The 21,285-nt window shown below is 40.3% G+C and overlaps 1 protein-coding gene across 1 annotated transcript in view; it reads right to left on the reverse strand.

Annotated features, from left to right (window-relative positions):
* tead3b (TEA domain family member 3 b) overlaps window positions 1-21,285 on the reverse strand; it is a 64,501-nt gene that overhangs the window by 19,798 nt on the left and 23,418 nt on the right. Inside the window, exon 3 of the mRNA XM_077531031.1 lies at window positions 5,315-5,572. Within this exon, the coding sequence (XP_077387157.1) occupies window positions 5,315-5,572 (258 nt within the window). The remainder of the gene's footprint in view (window positions 1-5,314; window positions 5,573-21,285) is intronic.

The raw sequence follows: 21,285 nt of genomic DNA on the forward strand, positions 1-21,285 counted from the left end.
CGCCTCTCCTCTCTCACAACATTGAGGTAATCCTAAATTGCTAGCATACTGCTCTGCAATGACTGAAAACATTCCGAACAGCTCAACGAGGGGTTGACAAGGAAGCACCGGGCATGCACCGTCATCGCCGTAGACATGCACGGGCACTTTTGTGCACACGGACCTTTTATTACAAAAAAGAAAATGGCTAAAGTGATCCATGCTTCCCTCAAGCACAAATAGATTTTTTTTGCTACCCAGAGTGCATTGCAGCAATGACAGCTGCATGGCTAAGTGTGTGGAAGGGGGCTAGCGTGTGTGTGTACTTGCTTGACGCACCTATCGAGGCTAAAAAAAAAACACAGGTGAGCGATATGTCAGCGCAGCCCCGAAGAAAAACAAGACAGGTGACATTTTTTTAATACATCAACACACATACACACACAAACTTGCTGTATAAAATTGTGTGTTGACAGGAATGAATGCATCCAAGTGTTTTCCCTTTGCTAATCCTCAAAATATGTGTGACGGCCACAGGGGAAGTGATATTTCATGGCCATAAATCATTTGATTTTAAAAAGGAATGTAACAACAATAACGTCGATTCAGCAAAGCCGGCTTAGCGTAGCTTCAAGAATTTCTCGCCGTCATAACTAACAGGACTTAAATGAACAACTTTAAGAGGATGTTTGAATGCCACTTCCTGTTTACATTTAGCAATAAACCCCCGGGAGTCCCGGATACACCCACAAAATAAATTCTGCTACCAGTTATTCCTAAGAATAACTTGCAAATAGGCACATAATTTGCCTCATATAAATCCAAAATGCTTTGAATACAGTACTTTGCGGACCACTTCCTGTTTATCGATAAAACCAAGAAAGCTCCCAATATATTTTGTGGTGAATCCACCAGCACCTAAAATTGATTGTTAGTGGATTTGCATGCGACTAGTCCATCCAGGGCAAGTCAACCACCCCAATTTTTTTTATTACAGTAATATTCTATGCAACCTCACTTGTCTCAATATGTTATTCTGTTTAATATTGCATTAGGGGCGGCGGTGTTTGAGTGGTTAGCATGTCCGCCTCCCAGTACTGAGGACTCAGGTGCGAGTCTAGGCTCCAGCCTTCCTGGGTGGAGTTTGCATGTTGTCTCCGTGCCCGCCTGGGTCTTCTCCGGGTACTCCGGTCTCCTCCCATATTCCAAAGACATGCATGGCAGGTTAATTGGGTGCTCAGAAATGTCCCTAGGTGTGCTTGTGAGCGTGGATGGATGTTCGTCTCTGTGTGCCCTGCGATTGGCTGGTGACCAGTTCAGGGTGTACCCCGCCTACTGCCCATGGCCAGCTGAGATAGGCTCCAGCACCTCCCACGACCCTTGTGAGGAGTAAGCGGTTCAGAAAATGGATGGATGTAGAATATTAGTTAAGCAGCAAAATCCAGCCATTTTTATCCATCTCGGGAGGCGGCCATTTTGCCACTTGCTGTCGACTGAAGATGACATCAATGTTGCTCAGGTAACAACCAATCACAGCGCAGCTTCAGAAAAAGGGCGAGCTGTGATTGGTCGTTACCTGAGCCCTGAACAACATTGTCGCCATCTTCAGTCGAGGGCACGTGGCAAAATGGCCGTCCCCTGAGATGGATAAAAACGGATTTTACTTCATAACTCATGTTCCACAAATAATATTAATCAGAATGTCATGTTTAGACTAGTGAAATGACACATAACATATTATTGTTAAGAAATGTTTAAGGCTGACTTTCACTTTAAAAACAGGTGAAGAAAACAGGTTGAAAGGGTGCTATAAAAGTCCTTGTGCTGTTTTAGGCTCAACAGAATTGTTCATCTTGAGAAAGGAGCGGTGTTATTATTAACACGTGTGACTTATTACATTGGAGAGTCGGGCTGCTTGAACTGACCGCCGCCCCCGCCAACGTTATGGAAATGACTGGCGATGCTACCGGGAAGTCTAGACGGCCACATGGAACCGAAACGACATTTGTAGCCGGGCACGCTTGATAAGGCAATGGAAATTTGAAGGCTTTCCCACCGAGCGAAAGGCATCTGGGCAGAATGTGCGGAATTCCCGATGGTCACGGATGACTAACGCGCGTTCGGAGGCCGTCGGGAGAGTGTGAGACGGCAAAAAAAAAAAAAAGAAAGAAGAAAGAAAACGGTAGTAGTTGTTAACATTCCCATAAGCTCACGTCACGGCTGCTTTTAGACGTCTGAGGTCATCTCCTTGCAAGGGGTTTCAACTGGATGACTTGGTGTAAATGGGGGGCACCCCCGGGAGGAGGTCTTGACAGTTTGTCGCGAGGGGGGTCCGGTTTGTGAGCATGCCGCCTCTTTGTCAACGCACCGTTGCACAATGTAGATACAACACTGCCCTGCTAAACACGACTTGAGAGCTATTAAATCCTACTTATGCACGTTTGGGTTCATGCCAAAAGGTGACAACCTTAAAAAAAATAAAAATAAATAAAATAAAATAAAATAAGTCATAGTCAGCTGAATTTCTCCCAAAGCTAACTGGCATTTTTTCAGGAAACTTGTTGAATGTGCGACAAAGAAAAAAAAAATTGTAAGCAGAGTCAGCAGAAGTGTCTGCTGCGCCAAACAAAAGGCAACATGATGAACGACCTTGTCAAATGCAACCTTTGTGTTCTGGCTATGAAGCAGCACGGTGAAGTAGTGGTTAGCGCATCGGCCCACAGTTCTGAAGTTCATGGTCCAAAACTCAGCTTCCTGCTTGGAGTTTGTACCGTATTTTCATATCGATAGCTTGCCGGGTTGCCATTTTTGGCATTTTGTCCACTAGCAATCTTCCTAAATCTCAATTTTCAATACTAGCAAGATTTTTTGATCTTCAGGTTATTTTATGCATATTACACAAGTGGATTTCCAGAAAATATGCTGATGTTGAAATTTTTTCATGCACCATGGTGGACTTTTGCCTCGGTAGTTCCAGGTTCAAATTTCTAACTATACAGCTGCCTAATTTTTATTAGGGCCTAAAGGTGATAACGTGAATATAGTTTTACAAATATCATGCAGTTTAATACAAATAGTAATGTTAATAATAGGGATGTAATGATATCCAAATGTCACGATACGATATTATCACGATATGAAGCTCACGATACGATAATTATCACGATACTGTGGGGAGGTTTGCGATATATAAAAAAAGGTCGCAAAATTGTAAAAAAATAAAAACAAATTTAAAAAAAAGCTCATACTAAAAAAAGCACAATATGCTTTTGTACATAACATCAATGTTGTTATTATTATTATTATTATTATTATTATTATTAAGTTTTGTATTATGTTATGTTGTTATTGCACGCACACATCGAGTTCCGCCACATATTGACTTGCTTCACAGGCATATTATGTTCCCCTTCATCTGACAATGAGTGTAGATTTTAAACATAGAAGGGCCAAAACATCCCTAATGAAAATTAAATTGCACTAAAAAACTAGCCACCAGAGGGTGCTAGAACTGCATGAACAGAAATCAACTGACTTTTTTTTTTTTTTTTACAAATGTGTTTCATTTAAATATCATGAACATGACAACGACGATATTGGGGCAGTTTTAATATCACAATATCATGATAGTGAGCTTATCATGACATCCCTAGTTAATAACTATGCAGAAGATAGCAAAAGGCAGAATACACCCTGGTCACCAATCAATCACAGTAATAATAACAATAACATATACAATAATAATCCAGTATTGTCCAACCATAAGCCCACAAGGAATATGATCTCATTAGTAGAAAATCCACCCGAAAATGAAAACTAATGCCTCCAAAATACATCCTCTGTCGGACGTGATTGATGGTTTTTATGGTCACATCGATTTCAACGTTTTGGGACTTGATGGACAATAATTAAAGGGCAGGAAAAAGATTTACAAAGCACCACTGGAAGGGGTTGGAGGGATGCATTTCATTGGTGGAAATAACCAAAAACCAGAGAGAGGTTTGTTGAGGAAAGGGTACAAGAACAAGACCGAGTACACTTCCAGTCAATCAACATTCACCGTTGCTCGGCAAAATTTCCGACCTCAGAAACTCAGACGAGATGAGAGCGAGGCAACAGAATAAGTCAGAGGCGACGCTTTTAAAACGAATCCATCTGGAGCTCTGCAGGACATTAAAGACGCAACACCTGCAGTTTAATGAACACATCGCAGGAAACGATTCTAGACAATCATGAGTACGCGTCTTGTATTCCCATGTCCTGATTTCCACTGTGATAATTCCACAGCAATGCCCTGCATCAAATTCAGAACTTAAAACTGCAGCAGCAGTATGAAAAGAAGAAGAAAGGGGCAGGTGTAAATAAAGCAAAGTGATGCTCTCGGAACAGCAAAAACCTGCTTCAAGTGCTGGTGCGACCGGAAGAACCTGCCCCCGGGTCACAGCGCGACGTGCACAGACTTGTTGCATAGAGCTGAGGGTGGAAAGTAAAACTGGCTCTCATATTGAAACTGCCACATGTGCACCAGAGAAAGATCTCCTCGAAATTTGTCTTGGTTAGCACATTTCTATCATGTTGTCATTATGGTTTGATTGCTGACAAATTCCAGTCTACTGTTTTGAATTACTGTACTTTAACATTTGCATTCTATAGCAAAAAATCTAATTCAGATCTGATCCAATTTGAATCCAATGCTCACAATCCCATTGTCATACACACCTACATACTTTAGTCTGTTAAATCCAATTTGGACCAAACCTGCCATAAGCATGCAGGGTCAGAAGCTGTAACAAGGAATCAATTCAATCCAGATCTGATCCTATTTGAAGTTAACACTGACAAACCCATTTATTATGATCAGGAAATTAATTTTGCCTAATATTGTATCGAAAAAAATGTGCCGTGCATGCAGACATTTGTCTGATTTGGCCAAATTTAATGTTCATTAAACAAAATTCAATCCAGATCTGATTTAAATCCAATACTGACAATACCATTTATCATGATCAGGGACTTAAATGTGTGGAATTTTATTTCATTTAAAAAAAAAAAAAAAAAACTCGTGCATTTTCAGGTTAAGAACATGACGTGAATCCAAATTGAATCCAGACATGATCCAATTTGAATTTAACAGTGACTACCCCATTTGACATGATTGGACCTTTACATCTCTCTTAAAACTTCGTAAAAATCTGGAGTTAAAAAAACAAAAAAAACAAACATTGTACATTTGCTATGTGAATGCAGATTGAAAACTGAATTGTCAAACTAAATCCCATCTGGGTCTGATCCAGACCAAATGACTTTGACATTGCTCGTCATACAGTCGACTTACCGTACATCTTGCCCTCGTCCGACAGGATGATTTTCCTCCGGCCGCAGGGGGGGTAGATGGCGAGGGCCTCCTGAAAACTTTGTTCGATATCCGGGCTCCACACCCCCTCGGCGTCGCCGTCGATGACTTTGTCCTCGTTGTCCCCGCCGTCCAGCCCATCTTCTGGGCTTCCGTTGGCACTCCAATCGTGGGACGCAATGGTGGCGGCTCCCCCTGGGCCCGACCCCGAGCCCCAATACGAAAGGATCGATAGGAGAGCTGTAAAAACAACAACAAGAAAGAGACGCACTTAGTTTTAACTACATTTGAAAAGAAAAAAAGGAAACGTTTTGCGTGATTCTCCGCAAAGCCCAATGAAAGTCCTCAATTATTTATTTACAGAGGCAGACCTCAAAAGAAAATGCTAATGCAAGAACACATGGTCCCAAGATGTTACGACGTAAGAGATGTTAACAAGAGGCACGCAACATAAAAACTGAGATGACGGCAGCCTAAAACAAATATGTAGCATCCACTCAAAAACACCTGAAAGTACAACAAAAATTATTTCTTATGTGTGTGGAGGCTCAGAAATACTAAAAAGAAACCACATCATTCAATGCCGATATGATCAACTGACAATCCCATTCATCACAAACCTATGATCTGTTTTAACTGAAATTTATGGAGTCAGATATTGCAACATGAAACCAAACTGAATCCAGATATGATCCAATTTGAACTCAACACTAACTACCCCATTTAACATGCCCCGGCATGTAAACGTCTTTTATATCATACGTTTCAGTTAATCAATCTCACTGAAACATAAAACCAAATTCATTCCAGACCAGATCCAATTTGAATTTAAAACCGACAAGCTTCTTTAACATGACCAAACACCTAAATCTAAGCAAAGTTTATCCAATTGAGCTATGTGTATTCAGGGTAAGATGCTGTAACATGAAACCAAATTCAATCCAGATCTGATCCAATTTGGGATAGTCCGTCTTGGATTCATTTAACATGATCGGATACAATCTGTTACACTGTATGTGTGCAGGGGCAGAAGAGTTCATCTTGAACCATATTCATTGTAGATATGATCCAACAAGTCATGTACAAAGTACAAGAATGATTTGTGCTTGTTAGCATACTGCATCTATACACTCTATTCTAATTTCTCTTTAATACCAGAATGCCAGAGATGACACCATGAGAAACAATGTCTTCAGATTTTGTGTCTTTGCGTTGAATAAATGAAAATAAATTCAAGTTAGACCATGAAATGAACTTTAAAGCGCTCACTAATCAGGACTGGCCTCGGAGAATGTCTGTGGTCTCGGAACTGTAGGAACTGTGTCTCAATGCGGTCGGATTGCGGCTGACGGCGAGCAGAAATCCAAAGTGTTTTTCAAGATGCCTCCGCAGCCTCACATTGTCTCCCAGATGGAAGTCGATGAAGTAACCGCGAGCCCCCCTCCCCCCCTGGGAGATTCTTTTTCTACTTTAGCGTTCGTGCAGATGCAGATGAGTGGGAGGGATGAATAAGAAATGATCAATGTTTCTCGTGATGATATTTGGTCGCTGTATAAACGTGATTTCTCCTTGTGTAGAACTTCATGCGAGAAAATAATCTCATTTGTGTGGGTTATTTAACCCATGCAAGCACAGCTAGAACATGCAACCATTCCACACAGCAAGCCAGAGCTGAGATTCGAACCCAGAACCTCAAAACTAGGTCTACATGCTTACTGCTTTACAGTTGATCGGATGATTCACAACACGCCACACTACTTAATCCTGATTAATATTGATACTGTCTGGGCACTATAAAAGGTGGTTCAACAAAACAAGATCCAGTCATGCAAGCTGAAATGAAACTGAACCGTCTTTGGAGACGGGGGGGCATAGAAGAGATTTTGATAAAAATATTTACTGTAATCATTCAATTGTGTCGTAAACCAAATACCCTCCTGTACAGTATTTGAATAATAGAAGGTTGACAAAACAAACAAATTATAGAAACAATAGAGTAATTAAATAACACAATGTGACAAGGGTCATGGGTCATAAAGCCTACCTGATGACTTAAGGCAAGAGAGAGGTCCACCCTAGACTGGCCCCTAATCGCAAGGATCATGTAGACAAACAACCAAATTAACAGTTTAGAAATGAAACCATTTTTGATATGAGGGTTCGAAAGCCTGATTACAAATGCAAACTGCACAGAATCGAACCCAGAACCTCTTGACTGTGAGGCAAATGTGCAAACCGATAGAGCACCATGCTATACGCAAAACGCTCTACTCAACCAAAAAGTTTCGGAGAAAAAAAAATATTACCCTGAGCAAAAAATGTTTTTAATTCGAATGACCTCTTTAGTTGCTGATGTTGAAAATTGAATTTTGGAACTTTGCTAAGCGGACGAAATGGATTTATTCGCGAGGAGATGATTTATTTTGCTCTCGTGTGACACAGCGGCGTTCGCTCGCACACTACGGCGAACACGATATGCTCGAACCCCCCGACGAGAGTTTGACAAATTGGCCCGCGTCAGGCTGCTAATTTTAACAGGCGAGGCCTCGGAGAAGGCAGACCCTTTTTGACAGCGTTCGAACTCGACACCGCAAACTGAGCTCGCCCGGGAGACGCTCACGCGATGCCAGGGATACGCTGGGTATTTGGTGTGAGGCTTTGGAAATAATACAAATAATAATCATAATAATAGAGTGGCGGGTGGTCCCCCACGAAGAGAGCAGCAGTAAGAAGAACAACATGCAGACGTGAGGGCACGGCGAGCTTGTTGCAGAGAGAGAGTGCAGCTTGAATTCCAGACATGTCCTTATTAAGAAAGGGCTTCGAGTGCTCACTGTTTCTCCTCCTGCCTCCCTTGTGTCAAACCGACGCCCCCGACCCAGACTCCCCCCTTTTCCCTTTCCGACCTCCCCACCCAGCGTTGGGAACGTCTCTACCCAAATAAGGACAGGAGACCAGTGGAAGGGAGGAGTGGGGTGGTTGTGGCTCGTCCAGAGAGTTGGTTGGTTTGTCTGGAGAGCGGAGGGGGGTTTGTTGGCGGGTGCAGGGGGGGTGGGGGTATGCTGTCCAATTTGGGGGTTTGGAAAACAGAGGGACTGTTTGAACTGGAACGCAACATCAGCACAGTGAAAGGGGCGGGGGCATTGGAAGTGGCGCTACTATTTGTTTTAGCGCATCTTCTGATTTTATGTCTCGTCATTTCCAACAAGCGCATAAAAGAAGACATGATTCGGGTGACGTACTGATACCACTTTTTTTTTTTTTAAGCCGTGGACATGTACGAGTTACATTTAAGTACCCGTCAATACCAAGTACAGATGCTTGATGATAACATCACATCTTGCAATTTGTAAAAAATGTACATTACATTACATTACATTACAATCCATTTCACTATCACTATGTAGCCTGCAACACAAGTTATTTCAGTTATGTGGTGTCTAAGTTTGGACACCAGGGGGCACTATTTAAGAGAAGTACAGTCGTCCTGATTGTATATATTAGGGATGTAACGATATCCACACATCACGATACGATGTTATCACGATATGAAGGTCACAATCTGATAATTATCACGATATTGTGGGGATATTGACGATACAAAAAAGGTCACAATTATTATTATTTTTTTAATTAAGTCATACTAAGAAAACCACACAATATTGTGCTTTTGTACATTATAGCAACAACCTAGAATGATAACACTTACTTGATAATGCGTACACACATTACGTACCCCTTCATCTAAAGATTTTGGATTTTAAACTTTAAAATAAGTGTCTGTGAAAAGCGCTATCCAAATAAAGCTTACTTACTTACTAGAAGGGCCAAAAGATGCCGTATGAAAATTCAACTGCACTCAAAAACTAGCCACCAGAGGGTGCTAGAACTGCACAAATGGAAATCAACATGACTTTTTTTATTTAAAGATGTGCTGCTTTTAATATCATGACAAGACGACGACAATTTCTTGTGGCAGTTTTAATATTGCGATATCACCATATTACTGTTATTGTTACATCCCTAGTATATATGTGTGAAGAACCTGCATGTCGTTCTACTTTAGACTGCAAACGAGTCTTTAGACTACAAATTGCCTGTTTGCTAAACTGAAGAAAATCACAAAAAGTGAAAATTAGGACCTTCATCTCATTGCTTAAAGAGAACCAGACAATATCAGGCAACATCATACTGTGCCTATAAACTCCAAAACCAAAAATCCCCACTATGTGACTAGATGACACACAATGAAACACTCAAACTTGACACACAACTCACACAACACTCCTCCCACTTTCTGGGAGTCAGGCCACGGGACGCCCAGACCGACATGTAAGAAAATTCCAATGTGCAGCAGGAATGTAAATAGCGCTGCTGCATGCGCACGTTCATTCAAACGCCGCCATTCATGCGCCGCGCGCTCATTCCTTCTTTCCTATGCGTGTTCTCGGCGCACGACTACGACCACCTCGCTTATTTCCTGTTCTCGCCAATCGGATTACCTCAGCCGCGAGATTTTGCGAGTGTCGAAATATGCCACTGAAATTCAGCCTTTACTACTGAGTCACTCGCAGGGCTGCTGGGTCACATGGAGGAAAGCAGCTGGTAAATCAGGAAAAAAGGGATTCCATTGAAGGGAATTTGTGCAGCTCGGGGAATGCCGAGAAAACAAGTTATTTTGTACATTTTCCTAGAAAAGAACAACAGAGTAGTTTTTTTTCTTTTTTTTTCTTGCCAAAACAAGGAGGCCATTATTTTCAAACGTGTGAAAAGATGGTTGAGGCAGGAGGGTTCAAGGGGGACATCACTGGGTTGCTTGGACTGGTCCACAGACAATCATGGGGCACATTAATATTCATCCATAGAAAAAAATAAAAATAAAAATATAAACAGCCATTCTAAACGGTACATAGTACAACTTGAGTTTATAGCGTAAATAAATTATGTACTATGCTGTTCGAGCGATGCCTAAACTTGACCGACGTTCTCGTTGGCCTTTCTGTCTCTCGTAATCGGCTTGACAAGCCGAGAATCATCACCAATCTTTACCTTTCGCTCACGAGCTGTGCTGATCGCAAATCCAATGCAATGCAAGGCCACCAACTTGTACGGATCGATTGGTCATGAAAGTTGTATTCGCCAAGTGCATTTGGCAGCTGCAGACCTCTGACAAATGCACTTTTAATGAAAATATTTGTCGGTGGTAGTAAACGTTCGAGTGCAACTTCCAATGTTGTGGAGTAAACATTTTGACTGGCGAGTACGCTCAAACGTATTTACCGTAAATACATTCTAACATACTCACAAACTGTGCTGTCACGATCAAATATCTATAGAATCGGTTAATCTAGCGACTATTCGGATTCGTTTTAATTTTGCATTGATTTATATTACGAAAGCTTTTATTATTTTATTTTTTTTACTTGATTACTGTTTATGAATTAGTGATTGGTGATTATTTCGTAGTTCATATTTGTATAGTACTATAGTTGTACTATGTTACCGTTTCGGTCATTGTTTTCCAAAGTAAAAACAGATGTTTCCAAATGTCTTATTTTGATTAAACACTGATGATAATAAAAAGTTGCTGTTGTTAAAATCTGGCTCCAAACGATTACTTGATTATTAAAATAGTGGTCAATGAATATGATATTCGATTATGATTAATTTTGGCAGCCCTACTCACAAATACGTTGAAACATACTTGCAAATATGTTTGAACAGACTTGTAGGCTAATCGCTACAAACTTAACATATTTTCCCATAATGCCACAGGGCATTTCACGTTATGAATGTTTGAACATATTTGCAATTACGTTTGAAGAAAACGTACTCAATCAAAACATAGTCAAAAATGTGTTTGAACAGTCAAAAAATGTTTACTCCACAGTGGCAGATCCTCGCTTCCGTAGAATCATGTTCATAAATATAAACATCTATGACAGTGTATGAGTTAATGCCCCCTTGAGCTTGTCATACATAGCGAGGTTCACTCCAGCACGGTGACGTTTTCTCAACCAGAAACTTTCAGATGCTCTGGGCAGTGTAAGCTAGCTAGCACGTTGTCATGCCGCAGGTGGCTTTTTGAAGATGTGCTGCTTGAATTTCTGGCACACACTGAAGAGGAAAACTTGTAGTTTGTAGTTTAGGTTTGAAATGTATCTTGTGACGACCTCTCATGAGCTGTTAATGGATGAAGTTACTATTAATTGGTGTAATATTTCGCGATGTGAACGGGCTACAATAAGCACGTCATAAAAAGTTTGGTGCGTTCCACAAGTGTCATTCTTAGTCACCAACACCCTGACTCACATTCCTTTTCATACAAACACATATTGCGAACACATTTCCAACAATTCTATTGTGTTTGTCGGTTTGGCTCTTTTTTTTCATTTGATATCGCCGTTAAACCTAAACGCACGCTAAACCGCAAGCTCTGTTCTAGTGTTGAAGGCCGCACACAGATGTAGAGTAAGCGATTTTGGTCTGTATGAGAGACCTCCATACCTCCTCAACGCCGCCGCCCCTTTGCACGCCAACACACGCACACACGCACACACGCTTGACAGGGGAAACAACAGGACTTGGCAGCCGAACGGAGCAGCTGCTCTCAAAGGTCGTATTACAGGAGTAAGAAAACATTTTAGCTTGCTGCTCTGTGACAAGAACATGGCTTTAGCCCCCTTACTCACGCCATTTAAAAGACTTTTTTTTTATGTTTTCCACTTCATCCCTCGCAAAATAATACGCAAAAAATCGAGCCACGCTGCCCTCCTGCCCCTCCTAATTGTGTGCTTAGCCCTAATAAATTTGCTGCGGCTCCTCCAATAACTTCCTCCTACTTCCTATCTGGCGCAGAGCTCAGGAAACAATCAGAGTTGAGAGTGAGAGGCGCGCACGCACATGCGTGCACGATCCCTCGTCAAGTCAAACATTTGCACTGCGATACCGGCTGAGAGAGAAACAATAAGAGTTGAGACCAGAGTAAAGTCTCACTCGCAGCAAGACTCATTTTGGAAATAACGTTGGCACACATCTTACTCGAATTTGTCGAAATATCGCCTTTCGCAGATATATTTTCGCTAAATTGCCGAATCACGGCCAAAACGGAAGCTACGGCATTTATCAGCCCATGGCGGAATATAGCCGCAACTGTGTGAGCTTTTAGCGCAGTAAAACGGCATCCCTTTCCATGACATTACTAGATGGCGTCACTAGCATCTGTTTTGATGGCCGCTTTCAACACAGCCGGGCAGCAGAAGTAAATGCCAGATGTGCAACTTCTTGGATAGCCGGCTACCAATCATCTGCAAGTTATGATATTTGGTAATATGCTTGAAGGAACACAAGACCCATGAAAAACTAACCAGCTAACTAACCAGAATATTTTTGCGTTACGTACTGTATCTGGAATTTTGATAGTCATCTTGACGTATCACGTGTGTAAATTACACATTGAATGAATGACAACAAAGAACTCAGGAGGAATGATGGAATTTCGCCTTACAACAAAGAAGCACTTCTTCAAAAGCAGCCACGGAGGACACGCCAAAGATTTGTTTCCAACCGAAAGCCGGATAAACCTGGCGCATCCAGCCGTCGTGTTGAGGACTTTACTCTGAACAGTATTTGGGATCCAAGACATCTTTTTCTCGCTCATTACGTCAGCAAATTCACATTGTTATGAACGAAGACGGGTTCCGGTTACGCACGGGATACGTCATCACGATCATGTGACCAGGAACATGGCGATCGAATTCGGACACTTCGGTTAAACTAAAATTCAGGGAATAAGATGCCAAATATATTTGTACTTTTATTATTTGTACACAATGTCTAATCCAATACTGGAAAATGATTAATGTGTTGTATTGCTTTCACAATTTATTTGTGTTTTTATTTTCTTCTTTTTTTCAGAACATGATTAGTTCCAACTCAGAGTTTCTGCCTCCAATCAGATACAAATGAGTCATTGTTTTCCGAAATAAAAACAAATGTTAGCAAATCAAATCTCTTTGTCTTATTTTGATTAAACTCAGAAAATAATCAGTCTTCTTTTATGAAGGACGACAGAAATCAGTTAACAATTGCTGTTGAAATGCTGAAATTTAATGTTACATTAAAAAATGGCGGCAAACAGTTAGTCGATAATTAAAATGCAGTCGATTCATTTGATAATCGATTACTCGATTAATTTTGACAGCTCTCAAACATATATTTCCTCAACATGCCTGTCTGATGTGACTCTTTTATCGAGTGACGGTCATCTGACCAGGGTAAAAAAAAAACGTGCATAAAATATTCATAGAACAAATGCTTTTTTACAGGCGGTGTAAAGGGGAACCAGAGTTTGCCCGTCAAGGGTAACGAACACTGACTTTGATCACCTTCCCATCGTCATCCTCCACGTGAGAATTAATCGTTAATCCATCTGGAAAGGAAAGACTGACAAGCAGCGAGGTGAGCGGAGCGCCAGACTTGCTGCTGCTGCTGCTGTTCTTTCTTTTCTTCTTTCTTTTTTCTTTTTTACTCCTTGAAAGCCTGAATCAGCATATTTTAGGAGGAAAAAAAAAATCGGAAACTTTCCAGAGAATGTAGCGGAGGGAAACCAATCTCGCCTGGATTGGTCATTTTGTGGCGAGGAGCGGTTACAAGTCATAATCTGCGAACGCTCCGGGACATGCACGGCCTTGCAGCCTGTGGATTCGTCTCAACATATAAATTGTGGCATAAAAAAAAAAAATAAAGCGATTAAACGCCGCCAAAGCGCATGGCTTTGATTGCGAGGGGGTTAGGAGGGCAATGAAAGGGGATTTTCATCATGGGAACTCTGAGCCAACTTTGTTGCACACTTAATGTGGGCCTATTCATAACAGGCCTACCGCTCGGACAATTGCGCACTGTTATAAATAAGAGCAACTAAAATTAATACCCCTGAGCCGCAGAGGGCGATCCTCCCCCAACCCAAACAGCCTGAACGAGGGGATTAAAGTGGTTTCACATGAGTGCCCTTGGGTCACCAGAACGAGAGTGTGACACACTGCCACTTTCTGTGCGTGTAGTCCACAATGCTTATCACAGTAGCCGACGCACTTGTAAGCTCGTAGCCAGTTGTTTCCCCTCTTCCTCTTTTTTTAAAGATACTTTCATGTGGATCGACACTCGGAGGGTCGGGCAAGGCGAAAGCCGTCAGAAACAAAGACGACCAGTGTTTCCGAGAATCAGCTCTGTGAATTATCTGGGAATGCTCATCACGGTCTGGTGGAAATGTAAACCCGTACGACGTATTAGCGTCGTCCAGACAATGGCGGTGGACTGGACGCTCTTTGACAAATATTGCAGTTAATGTCTACATAAACAGTGGGAGAAATAAATATATGATCGCCTGTTGAAATGGCTCACATGTAAAGAATTCAAGAATTATTTTATTGATTTTGGTGATAAGGCAAACTACTGCGATTGGCTGGCAACCAGTTCAGGGTGTACCCCGCCTACTAGGGGTGGGAACCTTTGGCTACCTCACGATACGATACGATGTGCGATACAAGGCTCACGATAACGATTGTCTCGCGATATGACGATACCACCTTTATCGATATATTACTCAGGTAATAAATCCGCGATAATCTACGATAAAACTAATCATAAAATAATAATAACAATAAAAAATAATAATAATAATAATATTAATAATAATATTAATAATAATTAATAATAATAATAATAATTCATTAATACAAATAAAATAATAAGTAAATAGATATAAATTAATAAATAATAAAAAATAAATAAGTATATAATAATAAAAATATAAATATATATAGTATATATAAAAATATACATTAATAAATAATAATAATATGTATTAAATAATAAATTAAATAAATATAAATTTATAAAAAAAGAAATACTATATATAATAATAATAATAATAATAATAATAATAATAATAAAAAACTAAGCTCATAAGTCTTCTTCGCCTGAAGACTTCAATCCATTTCCCCGCCACTCTTATGAAGTGCTCTCCCTAGTGGCCCAACAAGTAATTGCTCCATAAGTAATGAACAATGGAGCCGTTATAGCGGCTGGTTATTAACTACAAATATCGCGATACTTGCGAATCACGTATCAATAATCTATCGTGAGACAAAGTATCACAATTTATCGTGATATCGATATATCGTCACACTCCAACCGCCTACTGCCCGAAGCCAGCTGGGATAGGCTCCAGCACCCCTTGCGACAATCAACCAATTACAAATGTGTATCAAGCACACCTTCTTCAGGTCTCCATTTCTGACCTTCCAATCTCTACACCGCCATGGGCAAAACTAAAAAGGTGCCAAATGATGTGAGGGACAATAATACCGTTGACCTGCACATGTCTGGAATGGGTTCCAAAACCAACAGCAAATGTTTGCTGAGAAGAAGACAGCAACTGGTAGGTGGCATTATTCCCGAGTGGAAGACACAAACAATGTACATCAGTTTGCCATCTTGGCTGGAGCTCTGCGCAAGATTTTGCCCGGTGTAGTCAGGATGATCATGAGAAAGGTGAAGGGAGGAACCTCAAAGTACACGACAAGAACTTGCTCACGATCTGAACGCAACGACGCCAGTCGCCAAGTAAGCAGTTGAGGACACACGAACGTAATGGACTCCAGTGTTCATATAAATGAAGCTGTGGGCAGATGAACTATGTGGCATCAACTCAAACTGTTGTGTTTGGGGGGGGATAAAAATATGAGTATGACACAAAGAAACATTTCGGCCTCCTTCTATAAGCATCAGCTGACCCCCAAGTGACACTTGTCAACCTGGTTTTCAAGTAAAATCCAAAATCAGCGTACTATTATGAGTAGAGAATAGACCGATAAGGTTTTTTTCAGGGCCGATAATGATACCGATTATGAAGTCAAGAAGGCCGATAACTGATATTTGGAGCAGATATTCATTTTCAATATTAAAAAAAAGGGAGGAAAATATTGGTGTCAAAATTGTTCAAAAGACAAATGCCTATCTAGACTTTGTAATGTCTTAAAGCATGTTTATCAAACAATTTTCCAGGCTTTTCAAAATGTAGAAGTTTCTTTTTTTAATCTTAGAAAATTGACAGTCCTTTTTAAATTTCTAACAAAATGTTCAGGGAGCTTCCAAGGTAATTAGTACGTTTCAAAAAGTTAAGTGGAAACTTTAACAAGTATAGCTCTATCTAGTTTTCGAAAGTAAATTTGCAGAATGTAAAAATATCTGATTTTCCTTTGTTTTAATGTCGAACAAAAACAAAAGGTTCAGAAGGTTCCCAGGGTCAGCAGAAGCACATAAAGTGAACTGAAAATTTAAATATATATCGCACCCTGAAATTAAAACGGTTTTAGATTTACCTTTTATTGGCTGTCAGATTTTTAAAAGAGGCTGACGCCGATATTTGTCGACTCAAAATGCTCCATATTGACGCCGATTATCAGCCTGGGTCTATCCCTAAATCTGAGAACGTAGCAAATCTAAGCCTGACCGGAAAAAAAAAGTCCTCATTAATTAGACATACCACTGAACTAAAATTCTGTCATTAAAAATAAATTGTTTCAAGTGGCTACATTTTCACACCAGTTGCACAGTTCAAGTTTTTTTTTTATAAAATCCTTTGGGTTAACAATAACTTAATCGTCAACATCTTAAAACAAGCTGCGTTTACAGTAGTTTCTACTGTTTACAGTAAGACAAGGTCAGCACAATCATGGATGCAAGTTGTGTCTTTACATCCAAAGTACTAACTTGTATTGTTTTAGCTTAGATCCAAAGCCCCGCAATAAACAATTCCAAATAAATCTTGTATTTCATTAAATGGGACTATTTGGAGGCTACACTTTGACCCAACGAGGCAATCAATTATCATGGATATAAAATCAAACATTTATTATTGTTCTTTTATAGTCAGATTCCCACTAGTTCCGGTGCAGAAAGTTTCCAACAAAATCCGACTAAATAACCGCAAAGGGTGGATTGTTGCATTGCTCTCTATTCAAGGCTATTTTGGAGTCTGTATTATAAGCCACATAAGCACGGTATTATACAACATTAGCCTCATGGCCGAGTTATATTTGTGTGCGTTTTGGTGGTCGGGCACGCTATATTGAGGCTCAGCACTTAGAGCACAATCCGGCCTTTCGGCACCGTGTCCATCAAACCGCATATTGTGCTGCGTAATTGTCGTTAATGTTATTCTGCCCAGAGCCTTGCGCTTCTCTGTGAGGCACGCTGTGTGCTCACACACATACACATACATATATACACTAGTGTTAATTTCGTCAGCAAAAACTAAACAAAAATAATTTCGTCATCACACATTTTTCACTGGACTAAAACCCTCATTAATAAACAATAACTGGGATTAAATCCGTATGCATTTTCGTTGACTAATGAAGACGAGACAATAATGTCCTTCACTGAATAAAATCTGGACTAAAATCTAATCTATGGACATTTTAGTTGATGAACAAAAACGAGATGAAAATTACATGATTTTGTAAAATCTTGTTGTTGCTAATATGTCGAGTCTGTGCCACTGTCATGTGACACAGCACAAACACATGGGACAGACAGGAGGTGGATTCACAGTGAAAGGTTAAAAAAGAAAGTACATTATTGTTATAATTTAACATTAATCCAATGGCTATAACGTTCCAACAATAATGTCAATGCAAATGCTAACTAATGCCGGCTAACTTACTAGCTCATAGAATGGAGCCATAGTAAGCCACTGTAATCGTGTGTCAAGTTTTTTCATCGAAAATATGAGTGAAATTTTGATATTATGAAATAGTTTTAGTTCCAAAAAGTTCAATATAATCTGCTACCAACAAAGAATATATACAGGGGTAAAATGGTTGTCCTGACTAAAACCAGACTCAAACGTTGACAGTTTTTGTTGACTAAAAGTAGACGAATAAAATTACGTTTTGTTGGACTAAAATAAAGACTAAAAAGCTACATTTATTGTCGACTAAAAATTGACCAAATAAAAAATGGGATGAGGTTGACTAACTGTGACTGAAATTGGACTAAAACTAAGACTAAACTTAAAAATGGCAGATGAAATTAACACTTATATACACACACAAGTAGTATTTATTCCAGGCTGGCTCGACAGAATGACAAGTGTCCACCATTTGGACCGTGCAAACGGGGGGGGGACTTCGCTCATTAAGCTCATCTCGTACAGGTTTTCTCACAAATGGGTGAAGCCGCCGCTGGCAAACGGTCGACAGTCCAGCGTCCAAAACAAACAAACAAAAGGACGCACTCGAGGCTCTCAATTCCACGAGATCGAAATGGGATGCTTTCGAAAATGTGCTCGCTGAGCAGCTGATAAACATCCTGAAGGAACACAGCTGGGGACGGCGAGAAAGGAGGGGAGGGTTTAAAAAAAAAAAAAAAAAAAAAGGCAAACAGACACTTTAAGAGGATAAAAACTCCCAAGTAATCTAATTGACCTCAATGACACGGGCCGAGTTGAAAAACCTTCCCTCTTCGCACAAGCTAAATCCGCAGCGATTGAGAGGCCCGATGCATTCACACTGCTCAAGAACAATGGAGGGAATCTGTCGGAGCAGCAAAACGCTTTAATCCCTTCCAGATTTTCCCTCCCCGACAGCATCCATTATAAAGCATCTTCTTGGCGTGTCACGTTTTAGCCGGCACAACAATGTTTGGCCTCGGCTTGTTTGCATTTAAGAACATCACTTCCACATGTTGCGAGACAGTCGCCTATCGGGACGGCCCGAGCGGCAGCTTGCCACGAAGCAGTTCACACGCATCACACAATTGAAGCAAATTAACACGTTTTAAAAACGTAAGAAATAAAGAACCGCTCGTGCTGTACTATGGTGCTGTACTAGGAGTGACCTGTGAGAGGCAGCATTGTGCCACAGATTGTAAAATAAAAAAAATAAACATGCAGAGGAAGAGAATAAAATAGAAAAATAAAGTTTAAAAAAAAAAGTGAAACAGCAGAATAAAATGCCTGTAAATAACAGTATATGTATTTTTGTAATCAATCAACAAACCAACTAACTAAAAATGACAAGGTGACAAGATAATTAGTTTGCAACAATGAGGCACCCAAACCGAAACATTAACAGGTTCTTCTGCTCATCCGCTGCCAACCTGACAGACTGCATTCTATCGTTTGAGTCAAACCTGTGATTTCAGCTTCAAAACGAGTAGAGAGAGAGAGAGAAAAAAATAAAAATAAAAAAAAATAAAAAAGCATCCGGGTTAAACATTTGGCTGGTGTCAAAGAGGAGGCAACAACACAAAAAGCAACAAGTTGCTATAGGCTGAAGCGGCAGTCTCTTGTTATATAATTAGCTTGAGTACTTGTCACTGGGTGGTACCCTCAAACGTGCCTCTTTTTGCACGCTTGACCCTGAAACATTTTTGACACTTTTACAGCTTGGGAACACACAAGTACCAATTTAGGGGGAGAAAAAAAAACGTACAAACAGTTACGTTGGGGCACAATAATTAACACTATGTGGTGTTAGTGAGATAGATAGATAGATAGATAGATAGATAGATAGATAGATAGATAGATAGATAGATAGATAGATAGATAGATAGATAGATAGATGATCAAGCATTTACACTTCTATTAAATCTTAATTCACATAAAGTACTGTTCAATATTATCTGTTTAGGTCGGACAAAGTCTGGGTTTCACGAGGTGTAACTTCGAACCAAATTCACTCAAGATTTGATCCAATTTGAATTTAAATTTTAATGAAATTAAAACCACCATCTGAATTCAACAGTGCAGTTCTCAAGATAAACACATCGACAAAATTAGTTATTTACACTGTATCCAGGTCTGACACTGATCCAATTTGAATTCAATACCAACAATCCCAAACACAACTGTAAGGCCCTTAAACCACAGTTAAATCATATTGGATTCAGACAAAATGTATGGGGTCAGAAGTTATATCATGAAACCAAATTCAAACCAGATCTGATCCAATTTTTATTTAACACTGACGAACCTGTTTACCATTAGAAGGAACTAATAATCGGTTTAATAATACTGATTTGTGCAAAATGTGAGTTTCACAAGCTGTAAAGTGAAACCAAATCCACTCTGGATTCGATCAAAATTTTATTTAATTCTAAGTGGGACAACACTAATTTGAATTCATAACTAATGTTCTCAAATAGATAAGACAGACAAATCCCTTGACGGCTCGACAGATAGGCGGAAACTGTTTCATGAGACAAAATTCAAATCCAGATCTGATCCCATTTGAATTTCGCACCAGCAATCCCATTAATGTCCTCAGGTCCCTCAACACTTGTTAAATCATATCTGATTTGGTCTGTTTCTTTAAACCAAATTCAATCCATATCTGACCCCATTTGAATTTAACAGTACCAATCCCAATTACGCCCTGCGATTGGTTGGCAACCAGTCCAGGGTGTCCCCTGCCTACTGCCCAGAGCCAGCTGAGATAGGCGCCAGCAGCCCCCGCGACCCTTGTGAGGAATAAGCGGTCAAGAAAATGGATGGATGGATGGAATCCCAATTAAACACAATCAAACATTTTCAAATTGGACTTGACCAACAGATTGGCAGACAGACAGACAGATAGATAGATAGATAGATAGATAGATAGATAGATAGATAGATAGATAGATAGATAGGTCTTCTACTTCCACATGCCAAGCTTCAGACAATCGTAAAGTTTCTCTTACCTCAGCAAATGCAGAGTTCCGAACCAGACTCAACCAGTCCACTATATAATCGCTCCAAAACGGTTCTTGTTCTGCTTGCCTGTCGGAAGCGCTGCGTGGAACGACACACACACACAAAAGCACACGCATCGGTGCGATTGTTCGCTGTCAAAACACCATCACGGAGCTTTTTTTGCGGGTCGCTTTTCGTCCCCCCAGCTCGTCGG

Source organism: Festucalex cinctus, chromosome 8, assembly GCF_051991245.1.
Source record: "Festucalex cinctus isolate MCC-2025b chromosome 8, RoL_Fcin_1.0, whole genome shotgun sequence".
Lineage (NCBI taxonomy): Eukaryota > Metazoa > Chordata > Actinopteri > Syngnathiformes > Syngnathidae > Festucalex > Festucalex cinctus.